The sequence below is a fragment of the Pezoporus flaviventris genome, unplaced genomic scaffold (genome assembly GCF_033815535.1).
Source record: "Pezoporus flaviventris isolate CSIRO_AGI_PZ_B2104156 unplaced genomic scaffold, CSIRO_AGI_Pfla_v1 ptg000079l, whole genome shotgun sequence".
Lineage (NCBI taxonomy): Eukaryota > Metazoa > Chordata > Aves > Psittaciformes > Psittacidae > Pezoporus > Pezoporus flaviventris.
Window position 1 is genome coordinate 4,210,740 of NW_026892627.1, and position 21,536 is coordinate 4,232,275.

Consider the following 21,536-nt stretch of genomic DNA (forward strand, 5'->3'; position numbering starts at 1 on the left):
CACTGCTCCTAGTAACATTGCATCCAGGGCTGGGGGGGATGTGGGGTGGGTGTGTGTGTTCCCTTGCTCCTGGAGGATTGGTAGGTGGTTCACATTGCGCACAGTGTCAGGGAGGGTTCCCCATGCGTTCTCAAGGCTTATAGAAAGTCCACAAGGCACCTTGTGCCTGGGGAAGTGGGGGAAACTTGTTGCTCCTGAAAGTTTATGGACAGTGGAGTTAACATTGCACCTAATGCCTGGCAGGAAGAGGGGGTGGTGAATGAATTCGTATTGCTTTTGGAGGGTTGTGCGGTATCTGCATTGCACCTGATTTTGGAAGGGAGTATCCACTGCACCTAGTAACTGGGCAAGGGGAATCCTCTTATTCCCGGAAACTTTGAGGCAATAGAGTCCTCAATATATGGAGGGTGGTGGAAGAGGAGGATCCCCGTCATTTCTGGAGGCTTGTGTGGAAGGTGTTCTCATTGCACCCAGTGCTTGTGAAAAGGGATCTCCATTGCACTTGGTGTTTGAGGAGGGCGTTACCCCATTGATTGTAGAAGACCGCGGGCAGCGAAGTCCCTATTGCACTCAGTGTCTGGCGAAGGCGGGAATCCCTCTTGCGTTCAGTGTAGGTGGAGAGGAAGGTCTTCCTTGCTTCTGGAAGCTTTGAGGGTCGCTTTCCCCAGCCGCCTCCATCCCCGAGGCATCCTGGGCGGTGGGCGGGCTTGGCTCCCTCCCTCCCTCACGGGGGTTTGCCCTGGGACGCGCCGGCGGCGCTGGGGCTGGCTCCTCGGCGGCGGGCAGGGGTCAAGGGCAGCAGCAGGGGGGAGATGCCAGCGCCGGGCCAGCGCGGAGACTCCGGCTGAGCGGGCAGCGCCGGCCCCCGGGAGGAACCCCCCCCCAGCCCCGGCGGCCCCATGGCGGGGCGGTCGCCGCAGCGCAGCCTCCCGGCGGCGGCGGCCGCCGCGCTCCTGCTCCTGCCCGTAAGTGCCGAGGCCGCGAAGGGCTGGTGCGGGGCAGGGAGGGCAGGGAAGGGGGGGGAGGGGGGGGACGCCGCCGCAAGACCGCGGGGAATCCACTCTGTCTGTGCGGAGAGATCCGTCTCGGTGGCCGTCACCCGCGCCCTCAGGTCCCTCTCGTTCCGGGCTCTGAGACCCCGTCCTGGCGGCCGATACCCGCTCCCTGACAGATGCTGTCCGTCCCCGGGCGCTGCGGGACGGAGATCGTTACCGCTCCCGCACGGGTCCCGCCCGCCCCGGGTGCTGAGGAATCCGTCCAGGTAACCGTTGCCTGCTCCCTTACAGGTCCCATCCGTCTCCAGGCGCAGAAACACCCTCTCCCTGTGGCCGCTCCCCTATGGGTCCCCTCAGAGCCCTTGGGCTCAACCGTGGTCCTTCTTGGTGTCCCCTTCACTGTGATACAGACTCCTTCTTGTCCCCTTTCCTTGCCAGAAGAGGTCCAGCACGGGGTCCCCACTGGTGCTCCAGCTCCCTGCCCCAGAGGAAGGGAGTTTTCCTGCCACAGTTCAGCCGAGTACTGCGTGGCCATGGCTAGCGCCCGTTGTTCCCGGCTTCTTGCAGCATGTGCTCAACATCGGTCGCTTCTTCACCGCAGGGATCAGCCAACAGCAGCGGTGAAGGGCAGGGCTCAGCCCACGCATCCATCCAAGTATTTGCTCCCAGTTTCTTCTGAGTGAAATCTAAGGGAGGCTTTTCCTCCTGGTGCTTTTTCCTCAAAAACTTCCCCCTGGGTGATGCTGGAGATAAGATTGGCCTGTGTCAGACTGGACATCAGGCAGCTTTCCCAGCCGTACTCCTAAGTCAGACTAACTTCTTTGGTGGCTTGTTTGTTTTAAGTGGTAGTTTCAAGTGTGGTAAATCATACCTGAGAAACAAACGTGAGATTGAGGAGGAGGTACATTGATCTTGCACAGAATTCGTAAAGGCTGTTCTCACAGCATTAAAAAGTGGCAGTGATCCTTCGGGACTGTGGTGTCACTGAGCCATCTGTAACATTTCCTTAGATGAAAAAAAAAAAAATCTGTTCTATTGCCTTATGTTCTTTTTTTGTTTGTTTGTTTTGTTTTGTTTTGTTTTCCTCTCTAATTTACAAAGAAAGATAGAGGGAAGCTAGGTCAGGAAAAGGCTCCAAAAGCAAGCAGCAATTTAATCATAGAAGCATTGCAGTTTCTCAGAAGACAGAGAATATTTTCTCAGCTCTGCCAATGACTTTTTTCCCCAGAGATCAGCACATATGGGATCAGAGTGGCAAGGTCTACACACTTGCTGTTTTCAAACCCAAAGAAGTTCTTCCTAATCTTTGTTTCTTAGTTCCACGTCTCCTCCAGCCTCTGTTTTCCCGTATTGATTCCTTTTGGTCCATAAAAATATTTCCGTTTATGTTCAGAGAGGGGGACTTCCTATCCGTGAAGCGACCAAAAGTACCCAGGTACCAAGAGCTGCCAGACTAGTTGTTTATCAATGAATCAAAAAATGTGCTTCCTCTGTAGATGTAATCCACGGACAGTTTTCCAGTTCCTCTGTAACTTTGCATTTGACTTATTTCTGTACATTTCGGTAGTTATGTTGCTGCTTTAAAAAGAAAACAGCTGCTTTGAAGGAAAGAAAAGAAAAAAGTGGTGCAGATTAAGAATCAAAATGTCAAGTTTCCATAAAATGCATTTGGTCTGAGCAAACTGTGTACTTTGAGTGTATTTGTCCTTGCCCATGGCAGGGGGGGTGGAGCTAGGTGATCTTAAGGTCCTTTCCAACCCTAACTATTCTATGATTCTATGATTCTGAGTGTGCTTAGAGAGGAGCTTGTTTGGATGTAGCATACTTGTGTCTGATAGAGACTTGTGTGTACGCCTATGCAGTGCATGGAAATAATATGTTGGAAGCTGATCTTCAGCCTCTTGTATAGAACAGCTCTTGTTGCTCCAGTTGTAGCAAACAAAACCAGAGCTTTTCCTGTTTTATTGGGGGTGTGTTTTCATTCCAAAATGTTGTTGGTAAATCTTTATCTCTGCTTTATAGCTGGGCAAAACTGCACTAAGAAGCTTAAGAGCAATGTTTTTAAATCTTTGGGTAAAGTCCAATGCTCTTAGATTCCTGTTTAACTTGAAAACACTTGAAAGTTGACTCGAAGTCAATGGCTTTACTTGCATTTGTGGGTTTGAGAAAAGGCATAGCTGCTTATGGGGGCTGGCCCTTATGTAATTAAGGAAGCTTAATTTTTCACAGCAGCTGAGCAGTTGTGTTTGACGGGAACTGCAGGTTTGCAACACCTATGAAATGAGGCAACTTTCTAGTACAGAACTGGATCAGCCGCATGAAAACACTGGTGCAAATGACCTGTCAGATTTCACAGGACTGGTCAGCCAAAGGGTGAAGACTTGCAGAGCAGGATCTGAGATTTATGTTCTCTTTAAAGGGTTTCTGTACATAGAATACACTGGAAAATGCATTTACTTAAATGGGAAAACAAACCATAAACAAAGGCAAATTAATCTTTTGGCATTTTGATAAACAGGCCTTGCTGAATTAATGTAATTTGGAGGGGGGATTATTCACCAAAACCAAAAGCAAAGCTTGCTATAATTCCTATGCTTTCCTGAAGTTGTTAACACAGCCAGAGCATTTTGAGTACATCATCCAGTGGTGACAAGTTGAATAATATTGCTGGTCTGAGACTGTCAAAATTCTGTCCTACTGGGAATTAATGCAACATAAACATCTCTTCAGGAGAAGCCTTTCCTGATGTAATATTTTGGCAGGGTTTAAACTGTAGCCATCTTCTGGTAGTTCCTGGATGTTTGAAGGAGGTAGTTGCATGCACGGACGAACAGCTGATGTTAGCTGACTGGTGGTTTAGACGTGAAACATTTCAGTGGTATTCATAGCTGCCGTTAGCTGGAAAGAAAGCAGCCTTTAGCTTTTGTTCCTATAAGGCGTCTTCTTAACATATTATTATTCTGTCAAGACTGGAGGAGAAATAATGATTAAGTCCTCTGAATGCTTTGGCCTTTGTGTTGCAAACCAGAGTGCAGTTGTGCCTGCCATGCTTCTTGCATGCCTCTGCTGAAGCTGGTGGAGCAGGATGGTGCAGGTATCTCATCACAGAGTGTGCTCTATCAGGTCTAGTTCAATTTCAGTCTCATTGCTTGTAGCTCCACTAGTACATTAAAATTGCCAGGACAGCTCTTCAGCCTTCAGGCCAAATATCACAGTGTGGCTTGTGCCCATACTGTTAAGCTCCTTCAACTTCTAAAATGGGGAGATGTTGTGCAAGTTGCCGATTAAGAATGGTCTATGGTGCAGCCTAACTCCCAGATCGTTCTGGGAACTGTCTGAGATGCCGCTACATTGCCTGGGGCAAAAATGTGGCCAGGAACCATTCTAAAAATTTAACAGTATAAACGATTAAGTACTTAAAACAGACCTTTGCACTGTTGGATTTATTAGCTTAGGTGGAGTATGTCCTACTACCCGTGCTCAGGGCTCTCATGACTGCCTGGGGAAGGCATTTTCCTCTAAGGCAAACTCTACATTGCTTCAAATTCAGCAGTCAGCTTTCTTTGTGTTAGAGATTGCTGTGGGATCCTGCCGGTGAGGTGATGATCTGAGATGAGAAAAACAAGGTAGTGGATTATATAAAATTTTTAAGGAAGTGTGTTTCTGTTTTCTTTTTATTTTACCCTATACATTAGTAAACCAAGCCTTAAAAAAAAAAAAAAAAAAAAATAGAACAAACATTGGCACATTTTTAGATTTTTAAAATAGTTCACAGATTTTATTTTTTGGGGGGAGGGAGGTGAGGAAATGTGGTGGGTGGTAAAAACAGGCTGCACACACACTGCTGAATTTGATCCTTTTTAGTTTATGTCATTTTCAGGTTTGGAGGCTTTGGGGAAAAGCTGGTTTTAGATTAAAATTTTAAACCCTAAATGACATTTTTGCAGGAGTTTACTTTTTGACTCTGTAAATTGAAACAGATAGATCAAATCTTGATCATGCACATGTCCTTCTTTCTTTTAACCTACACCAGTTTTAATCCCAAAAGTAGTCTGCTCTCAATTAAAGCGCAAACATTGATTCTTAGATGTAAAGCTGGAGCTGTCCAGCGAGCCACATGGCACCTCCTGGCCTCCTGTAGATATGTAGTGATATGTATCTGAATAACGCACTGCATAAACATTGTCTTTGCCTTCTTACTTTTCTGTTTGTAACAACCAGCCTGGACAACTAAATGCCTCCTGCTAGTTTTCTCTATCAAATTATTTCTTTATGCAGAATCTAAGATTTTAAATTTTTTTGTGTGTGTCTTAATAGCTTTGAAAATAGCTGTATTTGATTTGAGCTGGTGAGTGTCAGATAGAGAGCTTTATGTGGGCTTTTTTGGGTTTCTTTTGGTTTTGGTTTTGGTTTTGGTTTTGGTTTTTTTTTCCTCTGAAAAGTTGGATAAATTCTACTTTGGCCCTTATTACAAGAGAAGACAAATAGAAACTAGTCGTTTACCATTGCAATTAATCAGCTAACAAACACTGTCCTTCGGATGAATGGCTGCTTGAATTTAATTACTCATGTCCAAATGCATGAAAATTTAATTTCCAGTTTCTGGTGCCAGTGTGGGGATAATTGTTTGATGCTTCCTACAGTGCTCTTTGATGTGTAGCACATCACGCTTTCATAACTACTGATCAGTTCTTTGGGTCTGGAATTGTTTGGGTGGGCTCTCCTAGGCAGACGTTCTGCCAGCTCTACATGATCTTGACAAAGGCTGTGCCATTTGGGAAGTGCTGCGGAAGGGACAGTGGTGTTCTGAGAAAGCCTGTTCAGCGAGCTGGGTTTTAACATCCTGTCCTGACCTCATTGCTGTGCAAGTGAGCCCACGTTTGAGAGTCAGGTGCTGGGAGTGTGCTGCTCCTGCTGGCACACGTCTTGTTCCCCAGAATGACAGCTTTATTGTGGAGCTAAATGGGTGGAGAACTTGGAAGCTGTCCTTCTCCAGGAATGATCAGTTAAATGGCACGTGTTTGCACAGAAGTGTGGCTTGTTTTTACCAAATAAAAAAAGAAAATCCATTGGCTATTTCAAGAGCTGAAAAATACTTCTTCAACAGAGCTGTAAGAAAGTGAAACTAATTAAAGCTCTATAAACTCTTGCGTAATCCTGGCTGAATAACTTATCTACTCTGGGTTGTGTATGTGGGAAAGTAAATAGTGAGCAATGCAGATGGAGATTAAAATACATTAGCTGTCCTCACTGCAATGCTAAACCCTTGCCCTAGTAATAGTAGCTGAAGTGCCAGAGAACTGGAAATGAGCCACCTGCCTCTGTGGGCTATGGGATAATCTCTTTTGCTGTTACCCAGGTTCTTGGGACGTGGAAGACTTTCTGAGTGCTGTTATCTCTGTGCCACCTTAGCCTTGGGAGTGTTGTCCTTTACTGGGGTGGCTTTTCCAGTGGAGAGGAAGGAGGAAAGCAGGTAGAAGTGAATAAAAGGAAGTGTGCTGATGAGTTCCAATGGGGCTGCCAGCCAGGCTCTGCGAGCTGGCGTCTCAGTACATGGACTAAAGTATCGATTCCCTTTGAGTGGCAGTAGCAGACTCCCATGGCCCAGACAGCTTGAGTTTCAGGAGGCTTATGCCAGCAAAAGCAGAGAGATGGCCTGTGAGCCAGCACCAGTGTCTGTACTTTGTATGTAGCTATCGCAGCTGCAACCTTTCTGCTTTCTTAGTTCCAGTCCTCAGGGGTACTTAGAGGAATGCTGTGCTCCTGCTGTTTCCCTGTTTTGGGGGTGAGGATGTCCAGGAACCAGTTTGCTCCTTCTGTTGTTGATTGACTCTATCAAAGTGGAGAGGAAGGACAGGGTTATTTCTCTGGCTGGCAAGAATGATGTCTTAGAGCACATTTTGACAAGGCAAGCTCCACATCAGATGGAGTGAGGATCTTTCCTCATCCTGCCTCACATCCTAACTGCTGGGAGATCAGCTATTCAGTCCCTTTTGAACTTGAGAGACCTTCCCAGGTATAACAAATCCCTACTTTCTCAAAACAAGTGTCTTTTTCATGAATATTTTCAAATATTGTCAGACTTTAAGTATTTCTTTCGATTGAAATAAAAAATTAAAAGAAAATTCCACCCCAGAATCACAAAATAGTTTGGGTTGGAAGAGACCTTATAGTTCATCTAGTTACAACCTCCCTGCCATGGGCAGGGGCACCTTCCACTAGACCAGGTTGCTCCAAGCCCCGTCCAACCTGGCCTTGAACACTGACAGGGATGGGGCAGCCACAGGTTCTCTGGGTAATCTGTGCCAGGGCCTCACGACCCTCACAAGAAAGAACTTCTTCCTCAGATCTAATCTAAATCTCCCCTCTTTCAGTTTAAACCCATTCCCCCTTGTCCTATCCCTATATGCCTTGTAAAATGTCCCTCTCCAGCTTTCTTGTAGACCATGACTTCTCAAATATGATGGATAGTGGCTTAATCACTTCATTCACCGGTTCCCTCAGGACCTGTGGATGAATCTCATCAGTCCCATGGACTTGCGCATCTTCAGGCTCTTTATATGTTCTTGAAGCTGATCTTCTCCTACAATTGGCTGTTCTTCACTCTTCCAGTCCTTGCCTTTGCCTTCTGCGATTTGGGTGGTGTTGCTGGAGCATTTGCCATTGAAGAATGAGGCAAATTGTCTTTAAATATAAAAAAAAACTTTTTTGTAGTATTTCACATAATATTTTAATTGTGATTATGCAAAAGGACTCTGAAATACTAGAAACATGAGTGAAAAAAAGCCCCTTCAAAGCCTCTAGACTGCTGATTATTGTTCAAGATGCAGTCTGTAATCTATTAATTTCAGCATTGCCAATAGAAGGGCTTTGGAAGTAACTGTTATCTGTTGTTCTTTTTACCATAAGGGTGGGATGCTCTAGAATCCAGGAATGAAAAAACAATTTATGGTGGAAGGAACTGCTAGAGATCTCTTGTCCCTTCTCCTTCTCAAACAGGGATAATTCCCAAACCAGATCATGTTGCTCAGGGCTTCATCCAGTGGACAGTGAGAGCAGATATCACTAGCCGATTGTTTTACCATATTTTTAGGTGGCAGCATACTGCCAGAGACCTGAAAAACAAAGGTTAGGAGCTCACGTTTAGTGAGGTAGACTTAGGAGAGCCTGCAAAGGGAGGCCTTGAAGTGTAGGGGCATTGTCATGACATTGGATGGGTGATAGTATTTGCAGAGGCCATTCAGGTAGATAAAAATTTGCCCAGGAGAGGTAGATGAGATGCCAGCGTTCATTTGGGTAAATGTGACTTTTAAACTTGAGCTACTCTGTATTCCCTGTGTATTTTGTCTCCAGTGCATAAATAATCTTGTCCTAGAGTACATGTGTAAAGCAGAGATGCTGGTTTGTTCCGTGATAGTACTTTTTTTCTTCCATGGAGTATGAGGGAGCCTAAAGCAATGTCTTCTGAAATAAGGGAGAAAGATGAGTCACATCTGAGCTGCTGAGGGGATCCACAGTAATGTGAATTGATTGAAAAGATTGGAGAAGAATTAGTCAAAGGTTTGGTCTGAAGACCTAGGCAAAGGGCAGACATGAAGGTGAGAGTGCTGTGAAGGGCTTGCTCCCCTTCCAGATTCTGAATATAATATGTATTATCCACATATATGGGGCATGAAAACCAAAACTTGTCAAGGATGTTAAATTGAAAAGTCTTTCCATTAAACTATTTTATTTGAAAACAGCTGTAGCCTGTGATTCAAATGCTATTTTTGTTCCTTTTTAGTATCTGATGTTGTTTTGGAAGGGCGTGGAGACTTGGTTGGACAAGTCCAGCTCATGGGTGGCCTTAAACAGTTTTGCTTTGTATACTGTGACTCAGAAAGTCACTTAGCACATGCATGGTTTTCAGTTGATGAAGAACATTCTATCTACACCCTTATTCAGCAGGACACATAAGCAGATGCTTAATGAAAACAGATCTCCAGGTTTCAAAGACAACAGTGAAGTTCAGTGGTGGGCTTACTGTAGCAGATGCTTGAGTTCTTTTAATTTATTTCTGAAGAAAGATGTATTTTATTTCATGCTTAGACTTGAGCATGTGTTTAGTTGCTTTGTTAAACTGAGGTCCTATTTCCATTCTTGCAGACTTTATTCTCTTTCTCCACACTTCCTGGAAGAGCTGAAGAATGCATGCTGGCTGCTAAGATTGTAGAGCAGTGTCTCCTGGATCATTTGTGGTTCACTAGCTAGTAGCACTGTTTTATCTAGCCGCTTGGATTAGCTTAGGGACAAGTAATGTCAAGGAGTTGAAAGAGCTAAAGGGTGACTCGAAAAGGAAACTGTTTTCTTGAACTGTGCTAGCAGTCTTTTCCTTTTACTATAACCTTAGCTGACTCAGGTTTCAGGTTGCAAGTTCCTGTGAAAACTTGTGTTTAAACCTTCTATTACAAATGGAAATTATTTTTCTGGTGAAGCAGAGCCAAGTGATTGTATACTGCCAAATGCTGCGGTGCTAGCAAAGTGAAGTTACTGAGTTGAGAAAGGCTGAAAATATCCTGAAACAGAGAACTGACCTTTTTGGTTCTTCAACAAACAAAATATTTCCACTGTGCTGGTCCTCTTAGCTCTGTCCTTTAATAAGCATCTCATTTGCCTATGTGTGTGAAGTAACCATGCGACAGTTGAATATAAATTTATCCTGGCCACAGAGAAGACTACCTTCCCCTCTTCTCCTAGCCTGTTCTCTGTTTTCACTCTTAAGTAGCATTCTTTACCTTCCTGGTTGTGCATATTCCTTCGGGTGATCAGTAGTCAGCAAATATTCTGGTTCTCCTCATTCTTTCCCATGTATTAGCATCTCTTAGACAGGAAAAGCTGCTCTAATGAATGTTGGCATTTGTTATGAGTGCATTCCATTGAATACCTGGTTTTGTCCCAAAGAATCTGTTTTCACATGCCAGCACTGGTGATGGAAGGAACCCCCTGAAAGACTTCCCAGATGCCCACCCACCCTGGAAACTCCCTACCTGTATTCAAACAAAGTATGGGTTTAGTCAAGGAATTGTGGGATTTACTTTGATTTTTCTCTCTCAAGCTCCTTCACTAATTATATATTCATGGTTAAGTTAGACGTGTTTCTCTAAAATGAGGTTCTTGGACACAAACTTATAGTTTTCGCATTTAATTCATCACTGCTTTGAGACAATCCTTCCCAAAGGATCAGGAGAACATTTGATCTCATTGTAGAAATGGTGCATTTGGACAGCTTAATTTAATCTGAGTATTTATCAAAATTCATTTTATTTGCATTGTCTACTTGAAGAACCAAAAATTAAGTACAGGTTTTCCTTTCTCTCCTTATTTTTTCTTTGTTTTTTTTATTTTGTTTTGTTTTGTTTTGTTTTTGGTTCTGGGGCAAAACTACAAAGTAGCAGCGCTCTATGTGCTGAAGGCAATTTCACTGTACTGTTGATATTGAAATGAGGTAGAACTGAAGGCCTCAGCACTCACAGATGTTTTACAGAAACCACTGAGAGGTGGTGCAGCTGGAGTCTTAAAAGTAGTGCTGCTTCATGGAAATGAAGGGCAGGAATAAGCATCCTCTTCTCACAACCTATGCCATTACCATAACTGTCCACTCAGTAGGGGAAAGTGCTTTGACTTTGTGAGGAGCACAGGTGGCTAGTGTAGACTGAAACTCCATTTTTACGTGGCAGTGGAGACATGAGATGAATCCTCCTGTCACTATGGACTGAGCAAGTGTTGTTGTTGATAACTACAAAATTATTTGGAAAGTCCTCCAGATAATTGTATGATACGTGATGTTTTCCTGTCTTCTGAGGCCATCGCCTCTAAAAATATTTTTACCTCTCCTTTTGTGATATATGGTATGTAAAGAAAATTCAGGAAGGATTCATCTAAGTTACATTGTCCTTATAGTGGGTGAGTGAGACCCAGCTAATGCGGTCAGAGGAGGTCAGGGACTGATTCATTTCAGCTCAGAGATTCAAAATACGGCAGATGAACTGCCTCTGAAAAAATTTCTACTTCTCTTCTTGAATTGCAAAGGAATCCCCAAGTGATCTCTCTTTTTGAAGTCTGAACTCTTGAGATAAATGCCACAGCTCTTCTGTGAGTGGCTTTCTGATGAGACGCTGTTATAGGTTGAACCCATGCTGAACCCAGGACATAGGTCCATGAGATAGATTTCTGCAGGACCTCATAAGTACTGGATACTGCATACTTTTAAAAGGGAGAAGTTTTGCTCTGTTACTTTGCTCAGGTGTCAGTGCCTCTCCTTTTGTTCAGCATACCACCAGCAGGTGTTTTACAGGGAGGCATAACAACTTTTTCTAAAAAGATGGCTTTTATTAGGCAACTAAAATATTGTGTCTGGGAATTGTTATGTAAGAATGGGAAAGTGGAGCGTATGCCTCTGTCCATGTTTGGCAGCATTCGCTGTCTCCAAGCTTACCTCCCCTATCTTGGCAACACTTCTTTCACTGTCATATGTCATCTTTTTCTACTTCCACTCTTTCCCATCAGTTTTCTACTTCCACTCTTCCCATCAGTGACCTCTTCCTCTCTGATGCTCCTTGTTGCCAGATATTTAAACTTGCAAGATTTTTTGCACCGTATCTCTGTGATAACCCCATGCCTATATTGACAGGTTTGGATCCTGTTGGGGGCTTGTTGATATTACTGTAGCCATTTATTACATGTTTGAAAGAAGATAACAACCTCTCCAATGTAGATGAACACAGTGCCAGTGTTTGCTTTATGCGTTTTATCTCTGTCTCTCTATCTCACCATGCAGTGGAACACAGTAATCTTCCAAACCAGGAATCTGTGTTAATTCTTTTTAAAGTTAAGTTACAGTTCATCTCTAATCTATATTAAATAACCGCAAATTCTGGTAGGAACTGAGAGGAGGAAACACTATGATGGGTCAGATACTCATCTGTGTCCAGGTCTCTCCATATGGATACGTTGAGGCATGCTACATGTATCATATAATGTTTCATATGTATTTTTATGACCTCATGTTAGGAATTTATGAGAGTGCCTGTGTGACAAAGAACAAATTCTATATAAATACGTTTGCACATTGGCACACTTCCGTTTACAGGGGAACACGCACTAAGATTGGTGTCTTGTAACTTCTAACAGTGTAGCATAGCAGTATGTTACTCTCTCAAGTTCCTGCCCTTTTCATCTGCCCTCCCCATGTCTAGAGCCGATCTCATGGTAAATTCCTCTGTGTCTTACAGTTGCATGCCCTCTGACACACATGAGGACCTTTCATAGATCAGTGAAGAGCAGTTACCATGGCCAAGGGGAAAAGTCTAACAAAATGACCATGAGAGATGCAGACAGTGACACACTAGAACAACTAATCAATTACTTTTCTGAATGTCCTCTCAGACGTGATCAGGAAGTGGACCAAAGTCTCCATATATTGTTCTGAACTGCGCAGAACTGGCCTGCAGACTATTAGTTGGTACCCCTGCTTTAGAGAGTAAAGGACTCTCTTTTCACAGAATCACAGAATGGTTTAGGTTGGAAGGGACCTCAAACCTCATCCAGTTCCAACCCCCTGCCATGAGAAGGGACACCTTTCCACTAGACCAGGTTGCTCAAAACCCCGTTCAACCTTGCCTTGAACACTGCCATGGATGGGGCAGCCACAGCTTCTCTGGGCAACCTGTGCCAGTGTTTCATGACCCTTGTCATGAGAAATTTCTTCCTTATGTCTGGCCTGATGTTGGAGAACAAAGAAAAAAAATAACACCTTAATCTCTGGCTCAGAACATTATTTTTATTTGTTCATAAATGTCCGCAGTGGCTCAGAGAAATTAAGATAGACATTTCTGTGCATGTTTCAGGTAAATGTGCAAGAAAACGTAAAACTGATTTGGTGAGAACTGGGCATCTTAAGCTATCTTAAGAGAAACACAGTTTGAGTAAAGGAGTGCATTAGCTACTCAAAGCAACTACTATTTCAAAATAGATACACAGTTACAGGCCCAATTATTTATCCTGAAAATTCTGCACTACTTACATGTTTGGAGTTTTGGTTTCTTTTTTTTTCTTCGCTTTTTTATTTTAAAAGGGCTTTATAGGCTTTTGGGATTTGTTGAAACCAGGACATCTGCTTTACATACAATTTTTTTTAAAGTATCATGCGCAAGAAAGCTGTTCACTGTGGATAGTGGAGAGAAAATGAAAGCAAAAGTAACATAACATGTGGAAGGTGCTTTTCCCTCCAGCCAAATGACCCTAAGCTGACCCTAAAGCAAACGCGACATTTAACCTTTCTTGTTCCTACACATGCTGTGCTACGCTTGACCTCTGCCTGTTCTTTCCCATCATCTTACGAAGCGGACAGCTGAACATGCAGTGTATTTACAGTACATGGAGATGGCTCAAGTTTCTTCTTTGAAGTGAGACAGTGCTTTGGCCTGTGAGGTAGCAGAGGGGTGGAAGGATAGAAGGGAAGAAATGTCTCTTCTGTGTCAACTCATGTGGCTGAGTCTGATGTAAGACATGACCACTACAAAGACTGCTTTCTGGCAGGCTGGATGGAGCTCTGTGCCTTGCAAGATGGCACCTGCCCTGCCTGCAGAACAGAGCCATTACCCTTCTCTGTCTCCTTGACATGACCATGGATGGTCAGTACCCTGGAAGGCTTTGCTATTGGAAGTGGGAGTTCAAGTCTCCCTGGGGAGAAACAGCAGCTTCATGGTGTTTATTTGAAAAGAGTAAAGTCTGGGACAGGCTTTTTTCTTTCTTTTCTTTTGTATTTCAAGACATCCTATTTTGTAAAATAACAGCAAAGTGAAAAACAGGTAGAAATGGTCTTGTACAAAGAACAGTTGTTCTTTAGAGACCAACACTGCTGATGAATTCTATTGTCATGATCATTTACTCCCCTTCTTATTAAGTGACAAGGGATTCAGTGACATAAAGAGGGTCTGCAATCACTCAACACATCATAAAGCACTGAATGCAATGTCAACATTCAAGGATTATGGTCGTTTCCCTAAGTAAAAGCTGCCTGTGTTATGTTAGAGTCATTCTGCATAAATAGAAAAGCAAAGACCCTTTTTTTGTGTGTTACCACAGCTTTATACCCCCTCAGAAATAGTCCAGAAAATTTTGTTTCATAGTTTGAAAATGGAAGTTTCTATCATTGATGTGTCATTTCTGAATTTTCTCACCACAGTTCTGCCTTTCTTAAAGGGCTTTTCAAGAGATTCTATTGCTCCAAGCAGTATCCCAACTCAGGTGTTCATTGAGATGTACAGTTCTGTGAGCTTCTCTCCACTGCGTGCAATGGCCACTAGAGTAATTTCATTTTTTAGTGTGAAAATAGTAACATGTTCTTTGGATTCATCACTAAATATACACTTCTTAAAATTTACTTGGGCTATACTATTATCCTGTTATGATCCTGCAGCTTTCTTGAAGTGCCTGTGTTGACATTAGTGCTCTTTCTCACTAGCATTTGCATTCAGTGGAGAGTTCAGCACTCTGAGTTCTGAGAGTCATAAATTTGTGTCTAGAAAAGAGACTAAAACTGGCTAAAAAGAGCCAAGGATCACCTTAGAGGGCTGTCTATTTTACCTTTACAGTCAGTGGAAGCATTTCTTCAAGCATTCTGAATTGTCCTTTGCAATTGCTGTCTCTCTTGAACATGTAAGGACCTTTAGTGGGAAATGATTTATCTTCTCTCTTTTAGGCATCTACTTTTAGGTGAGATAATGTTAATGCTATTAAGCTCTGTTAATGCTATTGACTAGCTCCCACAAGAAGAGGTCCAGAATAGGCGGCTAATTTGTAGATGCCTACATTTAGTCAGAGGAATGCCACCTGATGTCATGGAGCTAAGCAAGTATAACTAAATTTTCTCTGTCATGAGGGGAGGTCTGTTCCTGAACCAGTTTTGAATGAGAACTGCAGTGAAAGTGCTGGGGATTATTGTACTCATGAAAGAGAAAATCTATTCTATGCTGGTGCTTTACAGTTTGTTTTGTTTTCTGTCTGTTCACCCAGATAGTTCTCCACTGTGAATCTTCTGTGAACCTGCCCTTGTCTGTTCTGCTGGAAAAGTACTGTGAAGCTTTGTCAGCCCGCACCAATGTCACAGGTATTTATTTCTCCATTTCTTGTTGGCTTCTTGTTACTGTAGGATCTGTTTTCAAAGTGTCCTTGCTCTAGGAACATCTTTTCCTGCTGAGATAAACATAGTGCTTCCAGTCTTGGGTTTTCATTTGCAACGATATACAGTGGAATGACATGGAAAGAACACTTTGAATTTTGCCCACCTGGAAGGAGCTTCAGGTGAACCATTAATGACAGCCGTTTTTCATATTTTAATCTGTTAAACTGACTATATTCTAAATGATATGATAGTTGGAAGGTTATTAGGTTATTACAGTTTAAGGGTCTTTATCCAGACCGGTCCAAACTCATTACCAGAGGCTGTTTGCATTTCACTGAGTTCAGCCTGGGTCATTGAGGCAGGGTAGGCAGACATGTGGATGTGCTAGTAAAATCCAGTCATTGTGTAGAACACACTGTTGAAACTGGGGTGCTCATTATGCTGCTTTGATTTGATTGGCGATAAATGAATTTGCTCAAGTCAAGACTGTTTTGGCCATTGGTGAGTGATTTCTCCCTCTCCTTATCTTAACCCACGTGCCTTTTCTTGCATTTTTCTTTCTCCAAGGAGAGCCATATTGAACAATCTTTATTTCTAGCTGGGAGAACAGTAAACATTCAAGTTTTGTAATTGGTTATCTTCCCTGTCTCTTTTCCAGAAGATGCTGTTAATTAGTCCAATATGTTAATTTCCTCCCCCTGTAATAACCAGCTTCACCCCCCAAATATGTTCACATTAAGTGTCCTAAACAGATGGCATAAAATGCTTTTGAGAATTTCATGTGTGTGTAATTTCAATGAATTGCTGAGTGAATTACATTGTAAATTCAGTCTGAAGTGATTTAAACCAAGCAATACTTTTTCAGAGCTGGAAGGCAATATAACTCGCTCTCTCCTTTGGGCATTGTTTCCTTGAAAAATCCTTGGATGATGCCTTCATGATTGTTTGAGTGCATCTTTTGAACTTAATAGGATTGTGTGCTTGTATTTGTGGACCTAAAGAAGAATTTTATTTAATTATTACTTTGGTTTCATATACAAAAAGAATGGGTTGAAATGGCAGGATTTTTCTACAGTGACTCAGCTTGAGATGTTTGTGATGTTTTAATCTCCTGATATGGTTTGGCTAGAATTACAATAATATCCAGGGTTACCGTAATTCTATACATGTGTTATACATGCACTGAGTTATAGCTTGTATATTTATAGGAACTTTGAGGAAGTGGGTCCACAGTTCACAATGACGTTCCATGGATTTCGTCATGCTTCCTTTCACATCCTTTGACCTTCCCATTTTGTATGTTTCCTTTAGTGACTGTAAGTCCTGTATTACATCTGATCCTACTCACTTTTGATCTCCATGGAAACCTTTTGATCACACTGTTTGGTCCATTGACATGTTTGGTCACACAATTTTTAAGACCTCGTTAACAGATGTTGCATCTGAAAACAGGAATTTTGTCAATGCTACACTTGTTTCTCCCCCCTCTCCCCCAAAGTTGGATGGCCAGTGCTACTGTGCTGATTGTATCAGTGTTCAAGACCAGGTTGGACAAGGCCTTGGGTGACATGATTTAGCGTGAGGTGCCCCTGCCCATGGCAGGAGGATTGGAACTAGATGATCTAAAGGTCCTTTCCAACCCTAACCATTCTATGATTCTATTATTCTATTTATTACCCTTCCATCACTTTGAAGGTTATAATTTGCATTTATGGCATTTAAGGCTATTCAGAAAACCCCATAAAGGAGAGATAGTAGATCAGATGTCATGAATTTCCTTTCATGAAGTCCTGGGATGCACTGTAAGAAAAGTTACTTGTTCCCTCTGGTGACTGGATCCTCTTGAGGTGTGGGTTGATTCCTTGCCCTCATTCTGGTCACTTTGTGCTATGGTGAAAGACTGTTGTCTCACAGAAATGATGTAAACCTGATTCTGTGTGGTACAGAATTCAACCTGGACAAATTCTGGCTTATACTACTCCGATGTTGTTTACTCAAGTCTCTGAAGAAGCTCTGATTTAAGGAACATATTGGTGGGTATGGGAGGAATGTATCCAGGGATGGATTCCAACATACAGCTCCTCAAAGATGCTTTTCAAGTCTCCAACTAATCTGACATCATTTGGAGATTACCATAATTTCCCATTACTGGGACATTTTCTTATACTAGAGGCTTCTCCAGCACTCACAATAGCACATAAACGGGAAGGCATGAAAAGTTCCTTGTTGAAAAGTTCTTCTTATTCTTTGTTGAACCTTTTTGTCATGGTAGAACCCTGGTAGTCTGCTCAGCACCACACAGCCACTCACTCTCCCCTGGTAAGATGGGGAAGGGAATCAGAAGGGTAAAAGTAAGAAAACGTGTTGGTTGATATAAAGACATTTCAATAGGTAAAGCAAAAGCCACACACAGAAGCGAAGCAAAATAAGGAATTCAATTACCCCTTCCCATCAGCAGGCGGGTTTTCAATCATCTCCAGGAAGGCAGGGTGCCATCACTGTGAACATCCCCCACTTCCTCTTTCTTCTCCAGCTTTATATGCTGAGCATGTCATCATATAGTGTGGAATATCCCTTGGGTCAGTTGGGGTCAGCTGTCCTGGCTGTTACCATCTTGATGTATCCCCAGTCATTGGGGAAGAATATGTAGGTTGAAGCTAGCTGCATTCTTCACAATTCTTTCATTAGCTGTTAAGGTTTTATAATCTCTTTTGTGCTGAGCCATGTATACCCTGGCCCTATGCTGTCTGGCTAACTCAGGGAGACACACTCTTCTAAAGAACTCAGGGGGAAATATTTACCTTACCAGTTGATCCACTTAACTGTTGGTAGGTACTTATCTAAAACAAAGGCCTCCATCTGTCCCCTTTGCATTGAAATAAAGTCATTTTTGCAACAGCTGTGGTCAGTCACAACCGTGCATTATTCTCTGAGCTTCACATGCACATCACCCATGCCCATCTCCTCTGAGCTTTGTTCCGTCGTAGGGGTTTATTGGTAAGTCACAAGTGGCCAAAACAAGGTTCCTTCAAGAGAAGGATTTATGAAATCTCATGCAAGCTTTCTCTCCGGTCATCGTCACACTTCAGATAACTTCTTAATATGGCTATCAGTGTGGGGCTTCCGAAGACATCTTGCCTTGAGGCCTCATGCAAACCAAATACAGACAGCCCTATGCTATCACTTTCCAAAGGAACTGTTCACAAGTGTGCTAGACAACAGTAAAAGCAATTTAGGAGGGGGTGGGAGAACCTGAGTACTCATGTCCTTGCAGGTTACTTTTAAAGTCTATATTGAAAGATAGTAGCTGATAGCTGTGTGTCTGGTGCATGATTGTGGAATCATAGAATCAGCCAGGATGGAAAAGAAGTTTAAGATCAAGTCTAACCATTCCTCTTCATTCAAGGAAGAAAACTTCAGAATTTGATACTATATTAAAATTAAGAGCTAATCCTTTCAATCAACGCAAAAGTGCTCCGTTCATGAAAGCAAACCAAAGCAAACCAAACCAAACCAAAACCACATATGTCAGGGTTATTTCAGACCTTGGAACACTGCTCCAATATCATAGATCTGGTTCTGTTTCCACCTATGAAAAGTACATTTGTACAAAGTGAATACGTATATGTGTGCGTCTTCAGGGGAGTGTATGGGTGTGACTGTGTTTCTGTATAGTGGTGACAAAACCCACATAAATTGGGGAAAACTAGCATCCAAGAATGTGAATTTCCTGTTGAAATAAAAATTTGAAAAATGTCTTTGGAGAACCAAATACATAATTTTATCACTATTTTATAGGTTACAGTTATCTTTAATTTGAAATATTCATGCATGAAAAAAAGTAAAAGATTGTAAAGCTTCCTTTCAAATGTTAAAAACTGACAAGTTCATTTTTCAGAAAATTATTCCCATCATTTTGATAAGGAAGAGTTTGAAGGCTTGATGCTATGTTTGTGCAGTGTTTCTGCCACTTTCAAGTTGACCATTTATTACAATGCTTTTATTTCCATATTTTTTTTTTATATTGTCCCCAACAGATTTGCCTTTGTGAACAAAGTGCAAGTGTCTCCGAACAAGGTTTTAGAGCAATTGTGAGATAATGGATCTTGCAGACTCTGTGAGCAATTTCTTTTTTAAATTATTCCTGTCTTCTTGGAGCTTTATTAGAACAAAATATGAGATTTCTGTGTTTGTTTTTGGAGGGTATCTCTATGCTACTTTACTGGAAAGGGTTGCGTCATCTGTGACTAGAAGACTTTCTTTTAATTTCAGATTATTTTTACTGTGTTCATTTTTCTAACCCAGAAGCAGCACAGGCTTTTTCTCAAGGCAGTCTCCATCCCTATTGTAAGGGTCATGATCCTGTGTATGACCTGTCTGTCTGTGGGAAAGACATTCAGTGTTAAGCTGTTCAGTTTCCTAGCAAAACTTGGTAAACAGAAGTTAACTTGACTACCTGCTTTGTTTTTTTCCTTGACTCACTCCTTATACCTGATTGAGCCTTCTACTGATCATGAATCTCTGCAAATCAGAGAGGTATGACCATCTTGGGCTTGCAGATGTATCTGTATGGCTTTGTGTGCGTGTCATAATACCACTGTCCTGATTTGCTGTTAATGCAGGCTTGATTGGGTCATTTCTGCTTAATGAATGAACATTTAAATTACATTTAAATCTGAGCTCCCATTATTGTTAGTGGAATGGGATTTAGTTGCCCTTACATCAGTGCCCAGTGCCCTTTAATATGCTATAGGGTAACCAAGACCTGCAGGGCTGATAGACATGACACAGAATCTACAAGAGAATTGTGCCCTCTAGAATAGCTGATGCTGGCTAGAAGGATATCTCATGGCAGTTGTAGCATCAGGTGCCTATGTGTGGCCATCTGAATCCTTCCTTAGATCTCTTAATGGCTGCACTAGATGAACTAGTTAAGATGAACTAGATGTCAAACTCAATCTAGATATCCTTGTATAGGCATTTCCACAGAGGAGATTACTAGATATCTGCAAATTTAACACCATATAGCATGTAGTCTGCAAGATGAGAGTTAAATCCACATTTATAGCTCAAATGAATACATGGATTCTTCTCTGACAAGTGACATAACCACAGACACTTCAGCACCAAAAAAAAGTGTTTTACCTTGCTGCCCATACTGCTCTGTGCACACAGGCTGTAGATTTTGTTTGGCTGACTGTTGTTAATTCTCAGTAGTCAATTTCAATCAATCATTCTTTTAGTAGATGAAAGCTTCATGACAGACACGCATATTTGATAACTTGCACTGCAAAGGTGAGGCACTCATTACTCCAGGGGTTATTTATTTCTGTACATTGCTCTATTCTGTTTCTTGGAAACAAAATTTTTGGCCTCATTACATCTCAGACTATTCCTCCACAGTAGTGGCATGGCAGCAATTTTCAGTTTCCCTTCTGATTTTCTCAGCAGGTCACATCAATGAACACTTCCATTTGTAATGATACTTGGACAAGCTATTCATTTTAACATATGCTTTGCACTCTTTTGGCTCCAGCTGGCTGAAGCTATGTACACTGATCCTGACACTGACTTTGGGGCACTAAGGAATGTGCTTTCATCATCTCCACACGACTGAGTTACAGCTCACAGGCGTAAAGTTAACCTAGCACCATGTTTGCATGATCGAAGCTCAAGCTAGACACAAGCGATCTTCCTTGTGTTTCCTATTTTCAGATGTTGCAATAACATTATTTAAATAGAGGTGATGATGTTGGTTTACTTTCCCACTGCCTCAAATGACCTACCAGGCAGTCTAGCAATGCTTTCTTATACTTCCCAAAATAAAGCTGACTGTGTTATATATTGTTGCACAATTTGTATGACTGTCACTGGTCCTTATAATTTAAAAAGTTGCATTTCTTAAGCTGCATTTCTGGTGCAGTTCCAAGCGAGGATATGGAAAAACTCTCACGTATTAAAAAACTATGTAGACAGACCAACAAGTTCTGTGGTCCACTAGAGACTATTATTTAGAATCATAAAATCAGTTAGGTTAGAAAAGACTCTTAAGATCATCAAGTCCAACCATTAACCTAATGCTTCCAAGTCCACCACTAAACCATGTCCTTAAGCAACACATCTACTTTGTACATTTGCTGTGCAGAGAAAATACCTACGATGCTTTTGGATTCTGTATGTTTGTATGTTTGTTTGTTTTTCCCAGTAAATGGTTTGTAGATGGGGCATAGAAACATATCTGAAGGTTCCCACATTTACCCTAGGTGTCCAGAGGGTGACAAATTCTTGTAAAATATACAGCAAAAACCTTCTAAGCTGTGTAAATGGGGCTTTAAAGTGCCCAGGTATTATAGCAATGAAAGCCACACAGTTTGTTT

The 21,536-nt window shown here is 42.2% G+C and overlaps 1 protein-coding gene across 1 annotated transcript in view; it reads left to right on the top strand.

The window, feature by feature from the left end:
- The first annotated feature begins 456 nt into the window (after positions 1–456).
- CRHR2 (corticotropin releasing hormone receptor 2) overlaps positions 457–21,536 on the top strand; it is a 152,259-nt gene continuing 131,179 nt past the window's right edge. The window contains exons 1-2 of the mRNA XM_061474285.1: positions 457–965; positions 15,051–15,144. Coding sequence (XP_061330269.1) covers positions 900–965; positions 15,051–15,144 — 160 coding nt within the window. The 5' untranslated portion in view covers positions 457–899. The remainder of the gene's footprint in view (positions 966–15,050; positions 15,145–21,536) is intronic.